At 45.5% G+C, this 27,232-nt stretch overlaps 1 protein-coding gene across 1 annotated transcript in view; it reads right to left on the reverse strand.

Moving 5' to 3' along the window:
* The window catches only part of gli3 (GLI family zinc finger 3), a 68,956-nt gene that overhangs the window by 14,960 nt on the left and 26,764 nt on the right, over positions 1–27,232 (reverse strand). Inside the window, exons 3-6 of the mRNA XM_076080425.1 lie at positions 23,304–23,409; positions 6,900–7,105; positions 3,586–3,747; positions 46–247 (exon numbers count right to left, since the gene is read on the reverse strand). Of these exons, the coding sequence (XP_075936540.1) occupies positions 46–247; positions 3,586–3,747; positions 6,900–7,105; positions 23,304–23,409 (676 nt within the window). The remainder of the gene's footprint in view (positions 1–45; positions 248–3,585; positions 3,748–6,899; positions 7,106–23,303; positions 23,410–27,232) is intronic.

Consider the following 27,232-nt stretch of genomic DNA (forward strand, 5'->3'; position numbering starts at 1 on the left):
TAAGAAATATTCATGCAGGACAATTTGCAAATCACAGTCCACTACCTGATGGCTCCAGCGGAGAGGTGACCGTAGGATCCGCTAGTGGAGGAGCTGGAGCGAGAGTTGTTGAGCATGGTGACCAGGGAGTTGGGTGAGTTTCGGATCATGGTCTGCAGGTCAAAGCTGTGCTCGGAGAGGGGCGAGATGGGCAGCGGGCGCTTCCTGCTGGGCCTTGATGGCAGCCTCGGGCTCGAGAAACGGGAGTCTGCGTGATGAGGAGAGAGGAAGAGATCGGGAGTAAGGTGCTGGAAAAGAATGATTGTGAAAGTGAGAGGGGAAAAACGATCTTTAAAACTGTAAATTCAACTTCATCTGCTCCCTCGTTTGTATGTTTTTCGTCGAAGAGCATCAGCTAAATTCATACGGATCAAAAAGGAACGTTGACGTGATTTCTGTTTGACTTCATCCAAACTCTAACCTAATCTAACCCTAACAGATGACATTTTTGTCAATCATCAGACAAAGGGCTTCTCTGAATGCGTGTTCAGCTGTCACTTGATGCACTGCTTGCATTTCATCCATGAGAAAACATGCCTTTTATGTTGGAGAAATGCTCTGACTGTGTATGGTAATATTTAATCAAGTCCAATTTGACTCGTTATTCAAATGCATCAGTGTTGACTGGAAATACTAAAAAGGGGGGTTTGAAAAGGTAAAAGGCGGAAACGGCGCCACCATTCTCTCTGCGCACACAATGAGCCACGGGTAGAGATTAAAACATGACTTTTGTTGTCTTTTCACATGGAGATGTCACAAACAAGACAGGGAAAAACAGAGGGAGACGGAAGGGGTGGGGGGGGAGCTCTGAGGGGATGTCGCGCTTTGTGCATGAACTGACACAATGACTTTGTGACTCAAGACTCGCAAATAAAACATTTTGAGTTATTTCATAAAGGCAAACAAAACCAGCTTACGCAGCCCCGATAACCCCCCCCCCCCCCCCCTTCACATTTACGTCCCCCACAATCCATCCATCTCCCAAACGTAAATGCTCCATCTCTCGTTTGACACATCCAACGATTACAGAACGCTCCATTCACATGGTAATCAGAGTGTGTGGATGTGAATGTGTGTGTGTGTGTGTGTGGACGCCTCTTTGGTGGTGGCTGCGGTGGTGTTCTGGCATACATAGGCCTGAGTTTCCACTACCGCGGGAAGCTGTATGGAGAGCAACGCCCCCTTTACATTGTCACTGTATGGAAAATCTGTCTTTTTGTATGCCTTAGGTTTTTCACTATTTCATTCAGCTTAAACCAAATATATAATCCTGCAAAAGAAACCAAAAATCCTCCTTTTTCTCCTGGATTGGACAACATTTGATACACCTGACACTTTTTAAACAAGCCCAATTCTCCTAATTCGCCACAAGTGAGGGGGGGGGGGGGGGGGTTCTGCCGAGGAGCGGGGCCAGCGGTCCCACCACTGCAAAGCCTCATGGGAGTGGTGTTTATTAATGCACAGCCCAAAATGATAAATCGGCCAACCGGGGAGACGGAGAGAGGAGCGTCCCGGCTCGTAGCGGGACTGTCCCTCTAATCTCCTCTTGATTTATGGATGGGACGGCTGGTTACGCACCGCGTCATTAATTCTTGTGGCCAGGGAGGGTTCAGACACGCCGGATGGACGGCGTTGGAAATAAAAAAACTGGTTGCAAAACTGGGATTGAACCCTCGCCGATGCAATTTGGGGCCACCTGAGAGGGACGCACGCCATCACAGGGGAGGGCTGATTCTTTTTTGCGTAACAGAAAACTTGCTTTTGGAGGAAATATGACAGTAATCCTATTCCTCTCTAAAGATTATATGTCACGTTTAGTTTGTGGAAGCGTTTTAGTAAATGTTGCTGAACAGTATTACAGCAAAAGAAGAATCAATAACTACAAAGAAATGGTGTGTTTGTATCAAACAAGAGTTCCAGTGTTAAAAACGTTACTAAAAGTGAAAATATTAATAAGAAAAAACACCATATCAGTAGACAAAATAGCAGGGAAATTAAAATGCACTAATACAGACTTTAGCATAGGGATCTATGAGAGCTATGGCACTAATTAGGCACATAGACAATGGCCCATTAAAGCACAAATAGGCAGGACAGGCCCATTGTTTCATTAGCACAACTCTCTCTGAAGGTAATTACACTGATGTGAAATAGACTAAAATAGCCGCAGTAACATAGTAGCCCAGATTATCAGCCAAAGCCTCTTGATTGACTCTCTTCTTTGTACATTTTCTTTTTTTTTTCTTTTTCTGAAATCCACCGAAGCTTTAAAGTGTTAATTTTTCCGGCGTTGGAACACACATTGTTGAAACATGATGAGTTATTACCGGCAATGATCACAAGCGGGGTTTTTTTTTTATAAGTGAGGAGCATCGCATCTCCACTTAAATTTGGCCCTAATTGTTTTGTTTCAGTCTATTAATCTTAAAAAGTGACACAGAAGAAAGGATTTCTCCAGTGATGAATGGAGGGACATTCCAATTCCCACTTAATAGCAATTAATTTTCTGATACCCGCACAAGTTTGGCTAGTTTTAATTAGTTTGTTCTGAGGAATGGGGGAACTTCACCCCGGATTTCCATGAAAGCGGCGCCCGCCTGACTAAATACATTCTCATCAAAGGGAGCGGGGTGAGGCTGGCTGACCTTTCAAAGATTCAGTGTGCGTTTAATTTCCTATTTACACTTTAAAATAACTCATTAGCATAAGTCCTCTGCACACAGTCCTGAGCCCGACACATTAAGACAAAAGCTCATTTAAATCATGTCAAAGTAAAGTTGCAGGTCCCTCCTCGCCGCGGTTGAGCTGTAGCTTGATCTATATATAGTATAAGAGAGGTGCATTGTGAAGGTGCATTTTAGAGGTTCAATTCCCACCGGGGCCACCCGTGCTGTAATGTGCAGGGATGCACTCGTAGCACTTAAAGGTCTAATCCCTGTAGGCGATGATGTGGTGGATGTCCTTTCACCTGCTGGGCTACATCTGGTTGAAAAATCCTGTTTTGATATGTTATTTAAAATTGTTGTTTGAAAATAATTTAAATTACATTTCAATGTGTAGTTAAAATATGCGGCATTTTGAAATGCTGAGATTTAAATGCTGTTGAATTTAGTCTGGTTTGCGTAACAATGCTTCATGGAATAAATAAAAAAATTCACCAAATGCTGATCGTTGCCATCTGCTGAAAAAAAAACATATCTCCAAATTTGGTGAACTTGATTTTGACATTCTTTTTTTTAAACTTCTGATAAATATTTTTAAATATGCATTGTCACAAAGCTGAAAACAGGGCTGTATTATTGTATATATATAATATGTATTCTTACTATAGCACATGAACAATTTGGAGATACATGGTTTTGACAATATAAAAAAAATGGTCTCTATGAATAAACAAAAAATTATTTTTATCCAACTTGGCAGGTTTTGTGAAGATCTGATATATAAACCTGCCATTATTGAGCTTTAGCTCACATGATCTGTAAATCTCACACTCACCTCTGATGTGCATCAGTCATGTCTTGTGTGTGATCAGCACAGACTTACTTTCCATCGCCTGCAGGTACTCCATGTGCAGGGCGGTGGCGCTGCTGACGCCGGCTGTGGACGCCACCGACGGGAGCAGGTCGGTCGCGTAGGGGCTACGGTGGCCCGCCAGCAGAGCCATCTGGTGGTAGTACTCGGCCGTGGTCAGACCTGTGTGAGGGGCTGGAGCGGGAGAACGAAAGGTCAGCAAAGAGGAAAACAAGAAGTGAAGGTGACAGTCGAGGAGACGAAGATGTGGGTAGAAGAGGAGCATTTGAAGAAGAGAGAGTAGAGAGAAAGAACAATAAGAAGGATGAGGCAGTGAGGAGAAACACGACTAGGTTAGCACCTGCACCGCCTTACAAACAAAACCTGCGTTCATTTACATCAGATGATAATCAGCTCGGCAGAACAGTAATGAGCACATTAGCAGCACCATCAAGTTAAGCAAAACAGCTGCACAGGGAGCATCACCTGAAGTGGAGAGCCTCACTGGGGATTAACGGATGCTTGCTCAGAGATTACAGTGAGTGTGTATTAGTGTTTGATTGATGCACTCATGCCGAGCACAGCAGAACAGATCGTCTTACAATACAATTCTTTAACAGCCTTTTCTCTTCTTCTTACTGTTTCTTGATCACTTTGAAGAGACTGTGTGTATATGTGTGTGTGTGTGTGTGTGTGTGGTAAGAGTATGTGGGCTGACACATCGTTTGCCAGAGATGCCGCTTGTGTGTTGTACACATCAGGGCTGCAGTCTGCAGATATGCAACCTGCTCCTCGACTGTGCTCCCTTAAACTCAACGGGAAGACAAAAGGCCTAAATCTGCCCAAACGTATCCGCGTGCATAAAGATACAGCAAACGATTCTGCCTCCACCTCACTTTCGCCCTGTTTTCCTCTCTCTTCCAAGTCATTCCCGTAGTTAAAGAGTGCTGTAAGTCCTTGAACCAGATCCTAAAAATAAACATCTGGTGGTGGGCTTCCTTATGCAAATATTCCAAGAAAGAGAGAGGGAAAAGACTAACACTGTGGTTTTGGATGCAAATATAGAATCGGTTCAGACCTACAGAGTGCTGCGGCTCTTTTTTTCCCCCTCATCTGAAGAAATGAAGAGGAAATAAATAAAGGAACACTGTATGAGGAGATTTCCTCTTAAGACTGGCCTGTATGCCTGCAAAATGCATCCTTGATTGGTGGAATGAATGTAAGAAAAAAAAAAATCTAAATTAATTCGATCTGGGTATTATGTCTTCAGTGGAAGGGGGGAGTTTCTTAATTGTCTCTGCTGTTCCGCCTTAGCTTTGCTTTTGCATTCAACCATAATATGGCCCATTCAGTCTCCAACACGCAGAGAAAAGGGCTTTGCAGAATTTCTAAATCACAAATGCTGGCATCCGAGATCGATCCTGGGGGCAAAAAAGGGGAGTGGGGTGGGGTGGGGGGGGGCAGGCTGTCAGTGTGGCACTTGGGCAGAGATGTGCCTCAGGACTTGGTGAGCCACCGGGTGCTCCTTCAGCATTACAATAGGATCAGGGCAAGCTTACCTCTGAACCCCGTCTCACGTAGAGAAGAGAGAAGTAGTGTGCGAGAGGAGGAGCACAAAAAAAAAAAGATGTGAAAGCAAATGTGTGGCAGCAAGAGGGTGGCACTAAATCCCACCCACTTTAAATCTCCATTAGATTCTGTTAATTAATTCATCATTATTCAAATGTACATTTTGGTAGGAAAAAAAATAGCATAGTGAAGAAGGAGGCTCCCTGTAAGCGTGGTGCTATACTAACAACACAAAAGCTGATGGGTTAATTAATCACTGCGTTGATTAAAGGAGTAATTAGGTGCCTCATTCGCAATTCACAGCGTTATGAGCTGAAAGGGGATCATGTGGTAGGTTGGAGACACTATTTTGATTTAAAGCAAGCTGAGACTGGTGCGCTTTATGTCGCGGTGATGGAAGATTGGAGTGCACAGAGCTTGAGCTTGAGTATATACTTCCTGTTGGGAGTGCAGGAGAGTAGGAGGTTGAGTGAGACTCTCGGCCTTCACTTAGACACAGCTTTTAACAGACCTGGAGGAGATGGAGTCGAGTGCGTGCCGGTGTGGAGGAAATGCCCCGGCTATCTGCCGTAGCAGAAAAACACTTCAACACAAGGTGAGGAGCTAAAGTGACTCTCCGCTGCTGAAGCGCCAAAAGGCTGATGGCCGTAATAGGTCATCGGGCCATCTCAAGACCTTTAAGGTGAATGCATAATGCGAAATAAGTTTTTTCATAAATGTACTTTTGATGGTTTGGTCATTTGCTGCAGTTTGCTGTACTGGGTTTAACCTTTGGCTGGTACAGCTTTGTTTCGCATAATATAAAAAAAACACACAATAATATAACAAGATTGCAAACAACAATTATTTTCATTCTTGATTATTCTGTAATTATTTTTTGCAATTAACAACTTAATGATCTAATCTATAAAATGTCTAAGGGAAAAAATGACAATCTCAGAAAACATATATATATATTTATATATATATATATACATTAATAAAACCTTTTTATATGACCTAATCAGTTCCTCTGATTTCAGAACTACTAATTACTAGAACCACATCATTCAAATGCATCCAATCATTTCACCACAAAACACTAAGTTGCTAAAATATATAATTATTAGAGTGTGAGTTCTCCTTTTTAATAGTGTTTTAAAATTATTATGTGACTCTTCCTGGCGTCCATTTTAGATTTTCTGGTCCAAAGCCATCGTGAGATCTCATGAAACAAATGCTTGTGTTGTGTGTCGGACACACACACACACACAACACAACGCCCCCCCCCCCCCCCCCCCAATCCTGAACTTGAATCCGCCCCTCCCTCGGCGTGAGCGCTGTAACTGTACGTGACCCTGCCGCTCACTGATGCATCCTCCAGAGGTCTCTGACATGACTCACAGATCAAAAGGATTAGCCTCCCTCCAACCTGCACCCCCCCACCCACACAGTTCGCGGCGCACTCATAATACTCCCATCCACCTCCTCCCTCGCTCAGATACCATCTCACCAACCCCTGGGTCTTAATAGAGATGGATCTAGTTGCCTCTCACCTGACCTCTTCTGATCTCAAACAGGAATTAAACTGATCCAGAGAATCGAGATTCCCGCTAATAGCAATCGAACCTCACTAATCAATTTTAACAACCGTTTTTAAGGGTCTGCTGAGGCTTTGTCGCCCATTTCTGCTCCGTCGGCATGTGTGTGCTGAGTGTGCATATGTACTTTGTATGTGTGTGTGTGTGTGTCTGTGTGGGTCATGCTTTGTGCGTCGGTGTACGTTTCACTTTATTCACCATCTGCAGGGCTGAGGCCCCGGGTGGCCGACAGAACAGAGATGGAGGGGCTGCTGTGGAGCGAGCGGATGTAGTCCATGTACGGGTTGATGTAAGGGTGCGGAGGGTGAAAGGGCGACTCCGCCCCCACAGAGGGGTTCCTCTGGGGCGAGATCCGGATGAGGGAGATGTCGGAGAAAGCTGGACTGCCCGCCAGCCCGGGAGGCCTGTGGAGACACACAAAGAAGAAAATACAGAATGAGCATGAATACACGTGGTTGCGTCAACACTGATGCTTATAGGACTCATATTTGGACATTTAAAAGTTTGATTGAGGCTAATTACAACACCACGTGTGAAACAATAGGATCTTGTGCTTTGATGAAGCTATTATGTCACCAACATTGTGTAAACAAAACATCGATAATCCAGTTGTTTCCACAGTTTCATTTCCCCCGTCCAGATTCCACGGCCGTGGGTGGACTGACAGAGACAAGGCCAGACAAATGGACCGTGACACTATCTCTCTGCCTCCATCTGCAAGCCAGAGAGGAGAGCGCTGCATTCCAACTGCTCCCTACGCAGACATTTCCTCAGATCAAAGGCAGCTTTCACCACTGCATCTTAATCAGAGGGAGACGTCAGACCGAGCTCACCGCTGGCCAGCGCCAGACAAGCAACGCTACACCACTTTACTCAGATGGCTTCTAACTTGGCTTTGAGCAGAAACCGTGTACGGAATTTCACATGGCAGAGGCGATGTTGTACAAAATCCATCAGCAGGTCTCTCCCACAAGATGCACAGTCTTTTTCTTTAAATAGAAAACATGAGCACTATCAACCTTTACTGTTTCTATGAGATGTGAAATAAAGTTGAGAAGAATCAAGAAAACTTCTTCGGAGCCAAGTTTGAGATTAACTAATTTCTCTCCCGTCTTATAATTGGCTGGGAGGGCAAGGGAACTTTATAATGATGGCCTTCACCACAAAGGCCTTCCCCTGAGGACGTGGAGAAATCCACATATCAGCCAGACATTAACAGGCTAAGAGATTAGACCGAATTAGCCCCTCCACTTCTCTGTGGCTCCCCAGTGGACCAGTCTACTGTGACAAAAGACCCCGGGAGAAGGAGAGGATGAGCGAAGCAAGACAAAGTTGGGGTTTAAGAAGGAGAGGTGAGGAGGGAGGGGAGAGGCTGGGAAAAGACGAGAGAAAAAGGGGGAAGAAAGAGTGCGAGACCTGGCCCGGAGTTTGTCTCACAGTGACCTTGAGCAAGGCCAGGGGAGCGGAACAGCCCAATTACGACCTCCGCCCCGTCCCCTGATCCCCTACCGGCCCCTCTGTCCCTCTACTCCACAGCCATCCTAATGAAAGAGCTCAGGTCAGGGCAAATAATGAGCACTGAGGAGCAGACAGACAGACATATATGTGTGCACACAGGCATTCACACATACGAACTGTGTCTTCTGTAATGAGCCCAGAGGGGCAATGGGATGAGTTTTTAAAAGGCTTTCACAAGTGTGTGACAACACGTCTCAGTGATGCTGAAGCAGGTGTTCTGTGCAAAAGACACTCTGAGGAGCAGACGTCTCATTGTGAAAGTGTGCAAAGGTGACAGATTAAGGGATTGTCTAGGACACTGCAACACAATGCTCACGGAACTTCTTCTTTCTTTTTTTTGTTTCACCTCCATTTGTTGTGTTTCTGCACGTCGACCCGTCAGAAGATTCCCGAGAGATCGTTTTACTTCCTCCACACCGAGCACAAGTCACGCTGAGGGCAACAGGTGTGTTTATCATGTGCCCGCACGCCAGCATCGCATGCTTCGCTTACACAGATCAACAAGACAGCTGCGGAGCGACGCTCACTTTGATGCCACATGGCTGACCATGCGTCACACACGCACACAAACACACACACACACACACACACACACACACACACACACGTGCACATGCAGCTGAGGGGAAAACACAAAAAAACATGCTTTATCAATGATGACTGCAGAAAAAAGTTTTAATCACATCCTGCACTTGACATTTTTATACACAAGTCAGTGGAAAAGTAAGGGACAAATACAGTCTGTGTCCCTGAAATGGCTGCATATGACGTTTTTAAACGTTTGCAATGTAGAAACAAGACCCCAGAAGGGAAGGTAGAAAGATTTCATGCCGGTTTTTTTCCCCCCGTCTGGCCTTCCACATGCCTTTTTGAGGAGATCCAGACACCCACTCTGGCTGCCATGACACTGATTAACCCTGTCATGCGTCGGCTGCATCTCCCTACACTGACCCTGGCTAAATGCCTCTGCTTGGCTTGTTTTTCCAATTAACTTAGGGAGTAAGAGTAGAGCCCTACTGGAAGGCCGGGGGGGGGGGGGGGGGACAAAAGAAAAAGAGAGCACACGTGTTGATTGGGAAGAAGACGGTGGCAATGGTGGAACGGAGAGTTTTCTGCCTGTTGAAGGGTAAAAGGGGGAGAGAAAGGCGTGGAGAGAGGACACGAGGGAGGGCTGCCGAGAGGGAGGAAGACAGTTAGAGCAGGAACAGTAGTCGATGGGGAGGAGAAGGAGGGAGCGTGTGAAGATATGGACTATGAAATGGGAGGGAAAGGCGGACAGAGAGGACTTAAGAGAAAGGGAGGTAAAAAAAGAGGTCTCCGGGGTGCAGAGCCAGGTGTGAGGGGATTTGAGTCGGACAGCAGAGAGATGGATGGTTTTTGGGGGAGTGCGGCGTGCGTCTCGGTGCTCGTGAGAGAAAAAAGCGAGAGTGTCCGATCCTCGGCGCTCAGCTGCTCTCTGCAGGGCCGTGATCGTCTTAGCATCTGCCAGCGTGCATTAATCAACATGACGAAAGGAAGTAATCTGGCAGCGTGTGTGCAGGAATGTTCGCCCTGTGTGTGCGCCGAGTAGGTGTGCGCGCCAGAGAAGTGGCGTCTTAGTTACACCTGATTTAAGATTTACATCAAAGCCGTACCGCAGGCTTGTTTCTGCCTTACCAGAGAGAGAGAAGAAACTTCTTCTCTCCTCTACTTCCATTCGTAGGTTCATAATTCCTATTAACCCTCAAAGAAGACAAAACAGGGCACAAGGAGAGACTGAGCTCCTGACATATGGAAGCCATTTCCTTTCACGTGGCCCCGCTTAAACCAGCCAGCGCCTCTTTAGGATATCACATGTTTACACGGGGCAGTCTGTCGTCTTATTGCACCGGATGAATACACACTTGCCAAGTGTAAATACGCCCCCCAAAAGATTTTGAGGTTTCATGGGCGGGTGCATGTTCGTGTAAACAGGCCTTGGAACAGGCTTTGTTTGGAACAAGGTTATATCAACACTAATAATTTATTTTGGGGCGAAAGCTGCAGTAGAAACACACAGTTGCGGCGAAGGTTAACGACTTCACTTCGGACAGAAGGTATCATTGTGGTGCAGCAGTCAGACCTCGCGGTGTTGACACAGCGGTCTGCTAAAACAGGGGGCCGTGCTTTTTGCGAAATACTTTTAGCTCGGGCACGAAATGGTTGCGCATGAAATGGAATCGAAATGTGTGCTTCACAGAAGGGTATACAGGAAATTGGTGAGTCTAAATCCAATAATCCAGCGACTGTGTATGTTCATAGACCGTCAGTTTCTCATGAACAGCTGCTGGAGTGGTCCGAGGCAGAGATTTGAACAAAAGGAAAAACAGCTTGAGAAGTCACGATACTGACCCAAGTCCACCTTGAGAAACAGCTATTAATAATCACCAAGACAAGACCTCTCTATCTTCCACTTTGCAAAAGGAAGCGATAGGAATGGAAAGTTAGGCTTTCATTTTGGAAAACACTTGGAAAACAAGGTCGGTTTTCTCTGACACAAAAACAACTCACTCGCTATAAATAGGAACTTCCATTCTATACATTTATTGGTGGTAACAATATTGTCAAGAGTCCTGTTTATTTGACTCCACGTCTTTGCGGTTTTCCCTCCTTTTCTCGGTGCATCACCTGTGTCGTATTAGTCTCGTCAGCCTTGCTCCGGTCCCATTGTTTCATCCACCAATCAGCTTTCAGCCTGCCCTCACGTCTTCCCACCTGTGTCTTGTTTTCTGATTAGTTTCTTGAGTATTTATAGTCCTGTCTTTCCACCGTCATCTGCATTTGGCTCCTTCATGCCCATGCTGCTCACTGAAAGTGACTAATAGTCACAAATGCAAAACATAGCACCTTTGGTAAAAGAAGTCCTTTGTTGACAAAACCCTGCTGTTGCAGCCAGGTTGCATTATATTTCAAGGTGATTTTGACCAGGAAGGATGTACAACATATGTCCTCATGTGTGGGAAATATACATGAAGAAGAGGTCGGACAAAAGTACAACCTATGTAGACCCATCTGTCTTGACACATCACCCCTGTGGCCGCGAGGGGCTGAGTGAGTGGGAACTAAGGGTTTTGGAGGGAACTCGGATGAGTCGGGTGTCAGGTCCTCTCCTGACCGAGGCTGACAGCATCACACAGCCATTTCCCCCCCCCTCCAACCTCAGCTCCACCTCATAGAAACCCGTGCCCCCACCCAGCCACAGCACAAGGCTGCCACCGCTATGAAAGCCTAAACCAGAGAGGAGGAAGAGAGGGGCTCCTGACAGCGGAAACAGAAGCACTTTAAAGCTCCAAACCCTTTCACCGAGATCAAAGGGCCACAGGAACAGAGCCAGCTGAGACCCAAGCAGAGAGGAAAGGGAGCTGAGACAAGGGGAGAAGAGAGAAGACAGACGGACTGAAAGACAGACACAAACAGAGGAAGGCAGATATATATTCTGGGTTTCTAATGATTCAACGGGAACGTCTTCATTAAGTTCTGCCACCGAAGCCCATTCCAATGACTTCATTTTCCACATTAGCGATGACAATAATAGCAGCAGTTAAAATACATTTTTGCTTTGGCAAAAATGAAGAAACAAAAGGTGGATAGGTATTAAAAAAACATATTTTTCCAACCTGAGCCAACAATTTCCAACCCCCCTTCCTTTTGAAAATACTCCAATGTGGAAACATGCTGTGATGCAGATGGCAAATAAAAGATGATTACTGTGTCATAAATCTTTCAGAAACATGTTGGGAAGCCAACTTTCTTTAACCTTCAACTCTTGATTGTTAATTTTGTTTTTCTATATAAGCTGTAAAAACTACAGGAGTTGCCACTGGCATATTCTTTCAGTTTCTAATGTCAAAATAGGCTAGAGATTTGGGTTTTAATCCTGACAGCCCAAAATTACCACGAACCGAAGTTGGCTTACTCAAGCTTTCAAGCGTATGCCATGGTCTTCATCAGCAGATGGAGTTTGTTCAGTGGTCGTGGAGCTGTAAGTGTTATCATGAACGCTTTAAAGAGTAGCTAAACCCCAGAGTTTTGGCTGAAGTGCGTCTGGGAATTAAAAAAGTCCCTCTAGAACGTGAACAAAGTATCAACATGTGCAGGGTTGTGAGGACGGCTAAGAAACACGCCCAGTCGCATGTATAGTCCTCATTTGCTCTTTTTTTCAGTGGACTTGAATGCTGAAATGAAGCCAGCAGCACATCTGGTGAATCAGTGTTATTGACTTGCATTCTCTCTCCTGACCATCAGGGGGCGACTTCTCTTGTTGCAAAAAGAAGTCTGATTGTATAAAAGTCTATGAGAATATGACCCTTCTTCCCACTTGATTTATTACCTCAGTAAACATTGTGATCATGCGTTTATAGTCTCAATCTCTAGTTTCAAGTCTTCTTCAATACAACATGATGTTCATTTAGTCAATTTAGTCAATTTTAGAGTAAAAATAGACCATAAAGCAGCGGATGCTTTAAGGCGGGGCTACCTTGTGATTGACAGGTCGCTACCAGAGCCGTATACGGTGCCGATACAGCATCTGCACCATGGCGTCACTCCTCCGCAGCCCAAATATGGTCACTGCTGTTCACTGGTTGCAAAAATCAATGGCGGACATCACTTGAAATATACAGTCTATGGTCGTAACCTCTTAACTCACGACTATAAATGGAGCTCGCTTAAATGCCATTATCATCTTGGCATTTCACTGCAGGCATCAAACTTTTAGATAAATCGTTTTTGTTTTTTTTGATTTACAAAAACACAGAGGATGCAGTTACTATATTTGAAGCTTTCCCAGGTAAGCACCTTAACAGATCAGACGTTGCAGAGATCTAATCTGTGGAGCTGCATATTTGAAATGAACTTCAAAAAGAACCCGATGGGTATATTTCCGGAGCTCGTCCGTTAACAGTCTCTGCTTTTCCTCTTCCCTCCTGGCTGGGCAGAGCAGACGGCGGGCCTGGCATGGCACAGGGAGGTTGCCAGGCGTTCAGGGTAGCTATGTTCCCTCCTCCCCCTGCGAGCTGCGAGGGCTCTGTGTGACCCCCTGACATCAAAGGACCTGGGTGGGTTCAGGGAGGTGGGCTTTCTATTCACGGTCACATCAAGCAGGATCCCCTTCTCTCTGCGGGATACTTCTGGAGGCGTGCCAGACATTCCCGTACACTGCAGAGTCAGTTCACACACTGTCCAGTTGAATACCCACGACTCCCCCCTCGGCTTCTCAGTCTCCTCCCCTCCCCCCTGTGTGTTTCGGTCACACTCACATTGTCTACATATAAGCACACAGAACATCCCCGTGGGCACGTATCACTTCCACGCTGCTGGAGTGATAACATGTGTTCATCAACAGGAGCCAGCGAGTGTGACAAGCTCCAGTCATAACAAACGGGTCCAGGTGTCAAGAGGATCTGGTTATGACTGCTGGCTGAGTCGTGAACTCATTCACGGTGTGTCACACATTTTAAAAAACGCTTTTTTGTTTAAGATCAAGTCTGCTCGGCACTCCTTCCACTTCAACCAAACGACACATCTTCTCACCGCTCGCTCTGGTTCCAAATCACGACCGAACGCAATCAGCGTTATGAAAAGTTTATGTTTGGCTTTGCCACGCAGCAGGAGTTTTTTTTTCTTTTTCTTCCCAACCATTTTTGTCCCACTCTGCAATTAAATGTAATTTCAGCCATCGAGATAAGAATGGCGACCAAAACGAATCAACAGAGTGTATAGCGAGGGAATGAAAACATGAAAGTGAAATTATACAAAATGAGGCTGCCTTTTTTTCCTGTAATTTCAAGGGGGCTGGGAAAAGAAACACTTTTTTTTTGTTCCTTTTTGTTTCTCTCTCATGCATGATTTTGCCTTTTTTTATTTTACAAACAGAGCGATTGTTTTGCATCGGCCTTTCCACATTCATCTCCTCTTTTTCATCTTGATTGCTGCTTTTTTTTTTCAAAGTAAGTGGAATTAGCGCTGTTCTCAGTCAGTGTTTGGAGTTCCTCTGGCATGCCCCGGGCTACAGAGGAGACAGGAGAGGGGACTCCTGGGTGTTGAAGTGTTAAACTTGAGAAAACAGAGAGGAAGCACATCTATCTTCCCTTTTCCTCTCAACTAACGTCTCGATGGCCCCGATGCCTTTACACAGAAACTCAGCTGACGCCTGCAGCTAAACAGGGTTCAGGGTTCCACACCCCACCGCCTCCGCTACCCCGACAACTGTAGGTAACGAGCGTGCGGGTCCGCGTGCGTGCAGCCCATCTCAGGTGAGGAAGACTGAGTGTGGCCCAGGGCTGCCCACCCCCCTTTCCCCCCCAATTCACCACGTCACGCTGGGCTGCTGAAATGAGCAACCGCACGGATGGGCCTGAGCAAATCACAAACAATACACAACGCTACAAGACAGCAGAGACACACTGCTGGAGATGGTTAATCCTTCAGACAGAGATCTGAGGTGGAACAACAGAAGAAGAAAAAAAGGAGGGGGAGGGAGGGAGTGCTACACAGAGGGAGGAGAGCAGGAGCATCAGGTACGAGAAACAAGAATATATGTTTCTTTCTCTGCGCTGCAAATCTCCTTTTCTCAGAATGAAATCCATCACGTTTTCCTAATACATACTTCTTGTAGAGGAGGAGAAGGAGAGAAAATTGGGACAGAAGAAAGGCAAGTGCTGGTGGGAAAGTGAAAAGACACAGCCTACTTTATTCTGGCCATTTCATCCATCTTGTTGGACTAATAAAATGTCATGTGGAGTTCCTTGATATTTAATCATGAAGGGGGCTGAGTGCGTGGTGGTGCCAAGCTTGGGCTTGATGAAGCTTTGGGAGGCTTAAACACAGACCTGTGTACATTCTGGATTTACCCAGAGGAGGATGTTTCACAAACCTGCTACATGAGTGACACAAAACTGATATGAATGGGAGGGAATTCCTAATAAGCCTGTTCTGGGGAAACATTTAGTTTGTCTCAGCTTTTATTCAATCCATTTTAAATAAGCAAATGTAGTAAAATCACTCACACACAGATGATTGACGGACAACAAAAGAATTTCGCTGTATTCTTACAAGTGCGGTCACCCTGCAGCTGCGTGCATGACTGCACATATTTGTGCCGACCCCTTGTCAAAAAGAGAAAGTGAAGCATCATGGGGGACAGAAGTAGGTTTCATTTTTGGCAAACGGCATTATTGGATGAAACCATCACGCTATCAGATGAAATGGACGCCGCATCTGATAAGGGAAATAACGAAAGGTCTGAGAGAATAGAATCGCTTTATGTGATATGAATTAATTTGCATTGGTGGGGGGGTGGGGGGGAGTGTAAAAGGACTGTGACTTAGAAGATAAACAAATGGAAAAAGGGAGGAGAGGAGGTGCAGAAGCTTTAAGGGAGGCAATGAACTCATTTTCTCTTACATTAAAAGTGTCTTTAGCTGGACTTCAGCTGGACTAGGGGGCATGTGTTCATATTTTACAATGTTGCATTTAGGTTTTTGTAAATCACATATTTAAGGCTTGACTAGGAAAGATGGAGAGAGGGAGGAAAGGAAAGGGAGGGACGAAGGGAGGATGGAAAATGAGGAGAGCTGGAGAGGATTTATGACCCTGTTCCCCCGGTCTCGTTACTCGCTGTAACTGGCCCCCAGAGTGGGATCGCAGGGTCTGGAGCCCACAGCCCGGAGATCAGAGTAATGGAAATTCCACATTTCTACACTGCTACAGCATGAAGTCTGTAGGGCAAAGTAAAAGAAATTTAAAAAAAAGCAGAGAACTGACTCAGAGTCAAGAGCTAAAATTGATAATTGTGCCATTAGGTAAGGAGCAAAGTATTTCCTCTCTGAAATCAGCATTTCCTCCGACATTAATGAGGCTAGTTTCTATTTGTGAAGAGAAGCGGACGTCGGGCAGCGAGGTCAGCAGCTGCGTGAGGTTGTGGAGATGATGTGAGGCGGATCGCCGCCAGCGCTGCGTGGGTAATATCTTTAATAGCTCCTCGCCAATGAGAGGAGGGTCTTTTACAAAGCCAATTAAGAACCGGCACGGCCCATAAAAGTGACAGCCCGCCACACCCATCGAGTAAGATCCCGAAACCACTGAAGACTGTGTGTGCACTTTATGAGTCTAATACATCATGCAGATTAAATGTTGTTCAGTGCTGCTGCCCATGTTATTTGGAATCAGAACTGAAAAGATGAGTTCACTAATTAAATAGACGATTGACATAAAATGAATCAGCAACTATTTGCATAAATTGTTGCAGACATTTTCCAAGCTAAACTGCAGAACTTTGTCTGGTTCCAGCTGCTCCAATGTGAGGATTTATTACTTTTCTTATCTTTGGAAACGGACTATTTTTGCATTTTTAAAAAAGCATTATGAATACGTCACCGTGGGCTCTGGGAAAACGTGATTTGCCATTTTTCACTTTACACTACAGACACTTTATAGACAGAATGATTAATCACGAAAATAACAGTCAGATTAAGTGATAATAAAATAATAATTAGGTTCAGCCCTATGTATAATGCATATTATAATTATTTAAACAATTATTTAGCAAACCATACATTATTAAATATCTGCGATCTGAACTGTAAGAAGTTTACTATTTTAAAAAAAAGGAAAATGTATTTCATATTTACAAGAAAAATAAACGGTGGAGGATTGCAAACAAAAAACGACAGTGAAATAAATAAACCGGCACTCAAACACTGACGAGAAAATATTTCAAACGAGCCTGCGCTTATGTGTGTGTGTGTGCGTGCGTGTGTGAGTGCCTCCATGCTGACACACACACACACACACACACATTAGCGCAGAGCTGTTGGCACCTGCCTGTTATCTCTTCCCCTCAGACCTGGTTTTCCATTGTGCTCCATGGGAGAGCTACAAATTGAGATCTCAAACATGAAGAGGGGGCAAATGACTCGAGTAGAGAAAATCAAATCCTACTAATGTGTTACATGTGCAAATTCACAGGCCTCGTATTAGAGATGAATGTATCCCCTCTTTTATCCAAATGTACCTTTTTTTTCAAAGACATTTATAATGGAGCCTAAAATTAAATTGAACCAAAGGACTAACACGGAGGAAATAACAATGAACAGGAGATATATGTTGAGTGAATAATCAGATGGGATTTGCATGAAAAAAAAAGTGTTATGTCAGGAATCATTTGTAGATTAGAAACACTATGAATTTGCATCTTTAGTTGAGATTACTATTTGCCGGCAAGATATATTAAACCATTTAGCAAGGAGCAAAAAAAAAAAAACAATGACGGCGGCAGGAGCAGCCTCGGTGTAGGTAATCCTAGCCTGGTGAGTAGAGTTTTTGGAACATGTCTTAACAGATCTCCACGGGTCTCTCAACCCTAAAACCTTTACAGGTCTTGTCAAATGTCTGCTGTGCCAAACTCTTTTTTTCACCCTCTCAACCTGCTGGATCCATCATTCTCAAAATACACAGGTGCCTTCAAAATATCACGGCCCTGTGCAGAGGCTGAATAATAATAAAAAAAAGACTACACTGCCCATTTAGGCTTCTGAAACTGGTGTATTACAAAAAAAAATAGATATACTGTAACTTCAATCTGCCCACATTTCTGCTTAGGCATTTATCTCCTTTCTCTCTAAATCCTGAAATTGCCTCAGAAGAAAAAAAAAAAAAGGGGAGCGGTACTTTCCCCCCTCTTTGCACATTTTCACAGAGTGGTGCACAACTTTCTTTCTTCCCCCCTTTTTTTTTTTTTTTCCCTCCAGTGAAAATTGAAGAGGCTTTATGTCAAATACGGCTAAAGCCAGCCTCTCCATATCAAACAACGCAGCGCGAAAATTACTGTGGCGATGATAAGGCTGCCAGATAGAGAGGGAGAGGAGAACGGGGGGGGGGGAGAAACTGAAAGGAAGTGACTCTACTCAATTATACTGCAAAATTGGTATGACTGAATATTTTTCATTCAGGTGACTGATAGTATCAGTGAAACTGCAATGCAGATAAATAAAGGAGCCTTCTGTCAAGAATAAACACCATTAATCATGAAGCCAGCTACTGCGTGACCGCCTGTCCCCCCGACTTACTCCATAGAGAAAGTATTAAAGAGGGGGGAGGATATGGGAGTGGGGGGGAGGGAGTGAAACCAGTGACTGCACCAGAGAGGGGTGACCTATGAAGTCACACAGAACGGGTTTTGGACAGTTCCAGGGGAGGATGAAAAAGTGGCCTTCGTCTCTCTCCCCTGCTCTCCGGTGACAGCGGCCATATCTGGACACAAATTATCAGATGCGATTATGAAATAATCATCAATTCTTAATGTAATTTATGGCTCCTGTTCCACATCCTGTTTTAGTCTAGACGATATTCAAATGTGAATATCAACAGCAAATCGTTAAAACAGACTGTGGTTTCTATTCAAGATAAAAACAATAAAATATTATACAGTTACAAATTCCAGTGTTTGACTAAAAATTTGTACAAATTGTGTTGAAGTTGGCCTGAAACCTTAAATGAGGCCTTAACAATGCAAAGTCAAATCACTCCTTGATGAAGCTGCACACTTACAGAACATGTCTCCTCTAGCTTCTATAAAAGCTACAGTAGACCCTTTTGTCTTTCCATTGTTTTGCATTATGTGTGTGTGTGTGTGTGTGTGTGTGTGTGTGTGTGTGTGTGTGCCTGTATTGCAATGCTCGGCCTCGTCCCATCTGGAAGGAGGTGTTGAGATAAGACCGCGGTCTTTATGCTAAGCAACACGCCGCTCCTCTGTGCCCAGATTGGGCGCTGCGACAACAGTTTATGTAAATAACAAAACAACACGGCGCACATCTTATAAAAAAAAGAAGAAGAAGAAAAAAAAGCACCCTCTCTCCGCCAAAGGCAGAGGACAGCGACGGGGAAGAGCTGCTGTACGGAAACTGTGTGAAATCGGTGAGAATGTCGGGTGCCTACAGAGAATAAGGTCGGTAGGTTGACGAGGTGATTCCCTTGCTTTTTGGTACAATCTTTTACATTTAATGATGCAACAGCTCACACAGCCGTTAAGTCAATTAAATCCCTCCTGCTTCTTGGTTTCAGAGCTGAGGTTTGCGCTGCGATGACAGAGACATGCAGCAGCAGCTCTCTCCCCCGGTGCCTCCAGAATACCTTCCAGTCAGGCCGCGGCCCGCAGCTGAATAAACACACTCCTGAATGAAATAACCACACACACACACACACACACACACAACCTCACAGCCCCCACCTGCACTCTCCCTCCACACTGACAGAACATACAGTCCATGACTTTATTCATGAGTCACACTGAGAACTTCTATTTCTGAACTTTTTTTTGCCATCTTTGAGTTTTAGATTATCGCTTTTGTTAAACACATTAAATCCTTAACGCAGTTCTGTATATAATTTCAGAACAGAAAGATATATATATATATATCCAGTATATAAGCTATCTAGTGTTTTGGTATATAATAAGTGAAGACTGGATTATAAATGTTTTACTTTACCTCCCTAGATAAATGTAAATTTTGTGGTTCGAAATGAAACGTTTGTTCACAAGTTCAGATGCTTCCGCAAATACGTTTGTTTTCAAAACCTTTCAATCTTGTTGTATTGTATAGATAAGTATTTCATTACAAATCCACAATCACAGTGAAAAACAAGTCAAAGCTCAATGCTTTCTATTTGCTGTACAACTTTACAAACTCCTATATGGACTCTCTTATTGACTAATTCTTTCCTAAATCCACATGTGATAGCTGTGCAAAAGGTTGGGAGTCAATTGCTTATCCCATAAGAATGTTTTGTTGTTTTAGTGGCCCCCATTCACAGCACGAGGGCCCGGGACTCCAGAGTAAACCCCGATGCTGATAATTGACTTGTGTCGAATACCTCTGTTTGTTCTGAGCGGTCTCCGGGTGACCGAGAGCCGGCGCTGAGCCGCATGAGAGGCCTGTTTTGTTTTGTGTACCGTGGTCAGGCAATAAAGCTGCAATGAAAGGAGCGGTCTCTTCTCTTGGCCCCCGGCCTCCCCCCTCCAAAAAAAACTCCCATTAAGCCAGTCCCGCACAATGGAGGTGGCAGAGGGGACCAGAGCTCCCATGGAGAGCCTGCTCTTCACCGATCAATGTGTTTATTTAAGCAGGAAGCATCTTCTCTGGAGCACGAACGGCTCTTTCTCCTTCTAGGTTGAGACTGGAGGGTCAGATGTTTCCAGACCAGAGGCCAGCAGATGAAAACGCGCAGGAGAGACCTTTGCTGGTCCTGGATCAGAACAGGACATTAAGGTTTTGCTTAAGTTGTGAGGTTGTGGAAACGCAGAAGCAGCGTGTTGTTAGTTGGCATTGGTTTCATTTTAAACTGGGGTTGTTGAAACTCTCCTCCATGTGAATATACGAGCTCCTCAGTAAAGCAAGCATCCACAGGAAGAGACCCCCACCCCCCCTCCTGACCCTGAGGCTTTAATATTGAATGGCACATTGGTGCCTTCCCCACAAGAATTCATAAACTAAACGATTAGCCTCTGTCTGTAATTGCGCTCTCCCTTGCCTAATAGGGGCGGTGAGGTAAAGAGGGAAAAAAACAAAGGACAGTTAATTTGTGATTTCCTCTGCTCATTTGAAGGCAAATTAAGTGTCAAGCAGCTAATATGGAGCATATTTCATTTTATGAGCTTTTAATTTAATTCTACCGCCTCGTATCGCTGGAGCCCGTTAGCTGCGCTGCTAACACTCGCTCCTCGCCTGAAAACGGGGCCCATAAATAAACATGTTTCAATTAGGCCCTTCACAGTAATAGGATATGATTCTGTTCATTTGCCGCGTACGGATGGTGGATGTGTCATTGTGGCGGAGAGGAAACAAGCTGCTGGGCGTTCAGCGGTGTTTTTTCTCCGGACACGGACGCCCAGTGGTGACTGGCTTGCGTGCGTGGCGGGGGGAAGCTGGCTGGATTGATGGAACTGCCGCAGGGCCAACCCAACTGTAATTACAGGCCGTAATGAGAGGCTGCATGGGGAAGTACTGCAATAATAGTCCCTGTGTACTTAGGCATATCTTTGAGAGGGCTAATAACGATTAATTCTGCTCACCGAGGAGAACTTGTCTTAAAACAATTCAATATTTCTCCATAAGCCGCCTCCTGTCCTCCATTTCCCTGAGGCGACAGCTATACGTTGACTGCCTCTATTTGCTCGGCCTGGTTACAAGCAACATTACTGAGTCCAATGCATCACTTCTAAATCCTCAGTTTACTTTTTGGCTGCAGTTCTTCGGCCCCAAAGTTTGGCTGAAACTTGCACAAAGCTGAACCTGGAAGTGTAATTAACCTGCAATTTGCCGTCAGGTGGTTGGACCCAGCTGTAATAACTGATGAGTGCTTCTTCCCGCTGAGGAATTCGGTGCCGCTTTTTTAATCAAGCAGCCAATATTGTTGCTTCCCTGCGCAAAGACTCCAAAGTAGTTTCGAGGATTTCTGCATGAAACCCTCGTAAGTTCGCAAGATAACGTGCGCGACAGCGAGTTCACAGATTTAAATAAGGCTGGCCACTAAACAGCCGTCTTGTAATAATGACAAATAGTTTCCCTCAGCGTGGCGAGTCATATTAAACAGCTCTATGCTTAATGGCTTGGATAAATAGGCCATGAGTAGCATGGCAGAGCACGGCCGTGTTCCCACTGACAGCAAACCAAGCGCATAGATAACGCCTGTCCGGACAGAGTGACTGAAGACACCGGTGCCGCGTAACTTCTCCCCCTTAATTCAATTCCCCGGCTCCATGTTGTCCCTCCACCCCCTCCTCATTTCTTCCCTTCCCCTCCCTAACCTGTGCTCCACATCGTACCAAAGCACTCCTGACGGATAACAAGCCAGGCTGTTTGTTCAAGCCTATGTTGCCGGCGCGTGTTCGCCCCATTATCTCTGCATAAGCTAAATGCTAAATTATATTTGCCATTTTGTTTGCAGTGACACGGGGCATCAATCACCTCCCCTTTTTTTTATTTCCTCGCCTCTCTCTCCCCCTCTTTCCCCCCCCCCCCTTGCTGCAGCCCCTGAGCAGGAGATGAGGGGTTGAGAGGTAGGGTGGGCCGGAGGTGGGGAGGCAGAGAGGGGAAGGGGGGGGACATAAAAAATTCATTACGCTTAGTGGCACATCAGCAAGGGAGAGATATGACTCCTGAGGAGGAGAAGGGGGGAGTTGATAATGATGAAGAATATCAAACATAATGCGGCCCAAGTAGCTGCCCCATCCAATTTGTCCTCGTCGCGCCGTGATCGCTTCCTCCGTGTCTGCGGGTAGGAAACAAGCGCCGCAAGGACGATGAGGCATCTCCGAGTGGTACCGCTCACCGGTCAGACGCAAGGAATACAAATGATGGAGAGGAGTAGAAGACAGAAAGAGTATTTCTGCAGAGTAATTTGTGCATGAGTGTATGTAAGTGAGCGAGCCGATGGAATGCTTTGAAGTCCTCTGCTGACCTGGACATCACCGTCAGAAGGGAAATACGAGACTACTGTAATAAGAACTTCCCCTGCTTATAAATACTTACCGCTCTCTCTTAGGAGGCATGACACCATGTTTTACTCTACTTCATATTTGATAGCCCGCACATGCGCATGATTGGATGAGGCGGGCTGGTTAGCGGTGTGCGGCTTGTGTGTCAGGAGCCCATCTGTGTCTGTCAGAGACGGGTAGATGTCAGCGGAGGCTTCCTTCTCCTGACAGGGCTTGATCACTGCTCTTATGAGGATCGCACGCTCCCAGGCTCCCCCCCTTCACCCTGCTCTCATTTCCGCGTCTCTGACACATGTTCATTTGCGTGTCTCTGACATGCGGATCATGTTGCTCACGTACAGGGGCCGTGGCCTTTGATCCTGAAAGGCAAAGAGAGGCGCCCAGCAGCCACGCATGAGGATGCTCCACGCCCACAGGCGGAAGGAAGTTTCGGAGCTTGATTTGTATCGCCATTAGGGGAGCGGGGAGCTCGCCAGTGATGCGTGTGATGCAGCTGAATCAAACGTGTTCTCAGGTATGATCGGCGGTATTTTGGTGTGTGTGTGTGTGTGTGAGCAGTTTGAGAGACTTACACATGAAGAGGAGGCACAGGGGAAGGCTCGTAGATGTAACGTCCCTGGGTATGTCTGTCGTCGATTGGCACAGGAGGATGGAAGGTGGGGAAGAACTGCGGCGCAGCTGTATAGAATAACAGGAAGAGAAAGAGAAAAATAAATATAAGACATTTTCTTTACACTTTGCAAGAGCCCTGGTTCCTCTGAAACATGACATCGTCATGTGACTGTATTCCCTCCTCAGCTAATCTAAATAGCAGCTGTAATGAAAGGCAGTGGATGATGGCTATCTTTCGGGCAGACCCGCCCAAATGAGACCTCATCAAAAGCTGCACTGCTCCAAAATGTTCGCTGAGGAAGTATTTTGCAAATGTCTCCAGGCTGCTAGGAACTCACAATAAACAGCGATAAATAACCGTAAGAAAAGCAGCCAAATGGCATGTTCCTCACCGTACCAAGCATAATATGGTTTCGCACAAAGGATAACGTCTAAGTACAACCGATGAAACGTACAAAAGCGAGAACAAAAACATCCTTTTTCCGTTTCAGTGTTTAGTCACAACTGCCAGAGAGAATCGAGAGGCTTCTTTTTTGTTCTCCCTCCAGATAAAACATTGAAACATTTGCATAATATGAGCTTCCAAGCCGTTCTCTATTTTTACCCCCGAAATTGCCACCAGACTGAATTCACATCTTTACGCGCTCACCTCCTAACCTTAACTGCACTCCACACGACTATCTTTAAAAACTACAGTCGGAATTTTGTGTTGCAACCGTGCATCCGTTGTTGGACAAGTTGCAACGAGCGAACCGTGAATTTTGCTGAAACGCTGCCTACCTGAGGGTCGAGTTGTGAAACTGAAATGAGTTAAAACTTGCACGGACTAACACGCAACACAGGGGTCAACAGAGCAACAATTCGCCTTTTCATTCACACACTATATGGACTCAATGCCAGAACACTTCACTTTATTGCCTGTCGACTGACACCATTGCCAAGTTGCGTATCACCACCCTGAGGCAAAGCATGTGTCAACATCTGCATACCTTCACCCAGCAAGTCTCTGAGGCTGCGAGCTATGTGGTTTTTTTGCTTGTAAACATTTGTCAGCGTGCGCCAAGAGGGCGGATGGCCAAACGGCGGGGTGCCCGACAGTTCTCCGAGTGTTGCTTCCACGCCGAGCGCAGCTGCATCGCTGGGCAACGCAGCAGGTGTTGATCCCCCAGAACCTCTCAGGTGTGCTTACCTCATCGCTAAGTCATTCTTTGGTGGTGGCTGCTGCCGGCTTGAGCCGACACAGCTACAATCAAAAGGGGATCAGTTTGGGGTTGTTGGTAATCCTGCGCTGTTAGAATGCAAGTCTTAAAGGTGCACAAAACGAGAGTCGGAGCATCCGATTGCCTCTCAACGGCTCTCAACATGACGACACCTGAGCCACCGGCAAAACGGTGCTAACAGCACGAACTACAGCAAACGTGCTGACGGAGCTAACAGTGTTTACCTAAAGGGGAACCGGAGGGTAGGTGCTACACTTCTGCATGCACAAACATGCACTAAGAGCTTGCACGGCCGGCCCGGCTATGTCAACAAAGAACGGGGAAGCTCGGATAACAACACACACAGAGGGAGAGCGACTTCATTCTCTGCTCAGATAGACACTACTCCACTATATCTTTACTCAGCAAATAGTTGTTTGCTGCTATATTAATGCTCTGAATTGACTATTGTGCTTCAATAAAGTTGGGGGGCTTTATGGAAGAAGAAGCAGATAGCCAAGATACCCCGACTTTTAGTCCCTCATGTGGGTCTCCAAGTTAAAACCGAGACACGCGGGTGATGTAACCTGAGTAACATTCTAAGACTTTGGAAAGCTTGCTCCAGAGCCAAATACAACACTATACATCTGTTTTCCCACGCTATATAGGGCTCCCCATGATAAGAAAATAGAATTTGACATGTTGGTGGAGTGTCCCTTTAAGTCTACAACACTGGCTCCCTACAGCGTGCGTAAAGACAGCAACATCCACCCACCTGTAGCAAAGAGGCATATTCCCTGCAACAGTTAACCATATTCCCTGTGTTGATGAACCAGAAAGCAGCTTTTTTTTTTGGCCCAATCTACTGAATGTGGATCTTGAATACAATGAATAGGGAATAACTTGTTGAGGAGGGGATTGGTTGGCTTTTCAGATGAGGAATCAAGAGAAATAATGCACAAACAACTCTATCCATATATTATTTACACATTGCACAATAGTGTTTGCTTGAAATGAGTCAAAATAAAACTGAGGCAAACTTTTTTAATGGGTTTTCATCTTATTTTCTTAATAGCAAAGATACAAAAATACTCCTCCAAGCAGCTCTGGCAAATATCTGACCGCTCAGCCTCTTGTCTGTTTGATAGTTTCCTCCTGATGACTCAGTTTTGGCTCGGCTCACCTCGGCTGAGCTGCTGAGGGGGGGGGGGGGATAAGGGTTTATGGGATAGAGCGATGGGCTGGTGGTAGAATCTGCTTTGTTTACTCTCCGCTCCGAGGCTGTCGGCCCTTGGCTGTCAGAGTCGGAAACGAACCTTCAGGTTCACCGAGGTCCACGCTCTGTGTTCTGGCTCGCCTGGAGTAAAAGCCTCATGTTCTCTAATCTCACTGAACTTTAAACTAACCTCTGTCCTGTTAGGTAATGAGGGATGACTCCAGAGATTACTAACTGTGAAATCATTTTAAAGACGCCACCCCTTCACCCCCGCAACACACACCTACAATCCCACATCCGCCTCTCCTCATTGAATTACCCAGATCCCCCCTCTGTTTATGTCTCTGGAGCTCCTCACTCAGCACAGCCCTGCGCCTGGACTGGACTCTTTTTTTTTTTTTTCTTCTTTCTTCTTGCTCCTTCATCATTCTTTCCTTCCCCGCCTCCCTCCTCTCGCCGCGGCCGAATGGCAAAGCGTTCTGCCGAGGTTTATTTAAATCAAACTCTGAAGTTTACTTTACCACGGCCCTATCTAAATAGAGCCTGCCACCTCTTTTACGCCGGCACAGCTCTCCATTAGCGAGGCAAACAGCTCTATGTCACTAGAGGGAATGTATACAGTCGCAAAGAACAGAGGGCAGAGGAGAGAGGAGGAGGGGGGGGACTCCATCCTGCAATCCATCTCCAGTATTTCCTGTAGGGACTCCTTACTGTTTACTCCGGGACTAAATTGCTCCTGCTCTTCTGGATATTCACGGTTTTTCTCGTCTCTCCAGTACAGAATACAGCTGGAGGGCGCTTAGGAAGTTGACACACGTGCCACAGTTTTTACCTTCCCACTGCGGCCGCACACACAGCAGCTCCAGCATTCCTGGGGAAAAGTGTAATCACGACGGTTTTGTACCGGGGCGCATTCGGTAAACCACCACTGGCACAGTGAGAGGGGTTGAAGAAGTCATCTCAGCCGACCCAGCACCGAAAGTCACGAACACCGCATGTCATAGATTGAAAACTTTTTTGGAAATATAAAACATTTTGTGCAGCTCTCGACCAATCCAGCAGCTCTTCAGAACTCTCCGCAGACATTTTAATGACTCCAGAGCAGCAGTTTTCATTTTTGGTGTACATTTTTTCCTTTTTTTTTTCTTTTTATTCTTTGAGCAAAGAGATGGAAGTCATTAAGAGATGATTACAAATGGGTCTTAATGAAAGGGCAATTAGAGGCAAACTTTGACCAGGCTCATTAATTCTAATTCAACACAAACACACCGTGCTCAAGACCAAAAGCCAGCTTCCCCTTCATTAAAGAAAGGATGGTAATTGCCTTGTCCTTTATTGGACACTTGAATAATTTCAAAAGAGGGGGGAGGACAAGGGGAGGATAAAGCCTAAAGCACATCATTTGCAATATCCTTATTGGTTAATCTCCTTTCATAACCGAAGTTTTACCACAAAGGATCTTCGGAACGCATGT

Source organism: Anarhichas minor, unplaced genomic scaffold (assembly GCF_050575085.1).
Source record: "Anarhichas minor isolate MPS153535 unplaced genomic scaffold, ASM5057508v1 ptg000074l, whole genome shotgun sequence".
Classification (NCBI taxonomy): domain Eukaryota; kingdom Metazoa; phylum Chordata; class Actinopteri; order Perciformes; family Anarhichadidae; genus Anarhichas; species Anarhichas minor.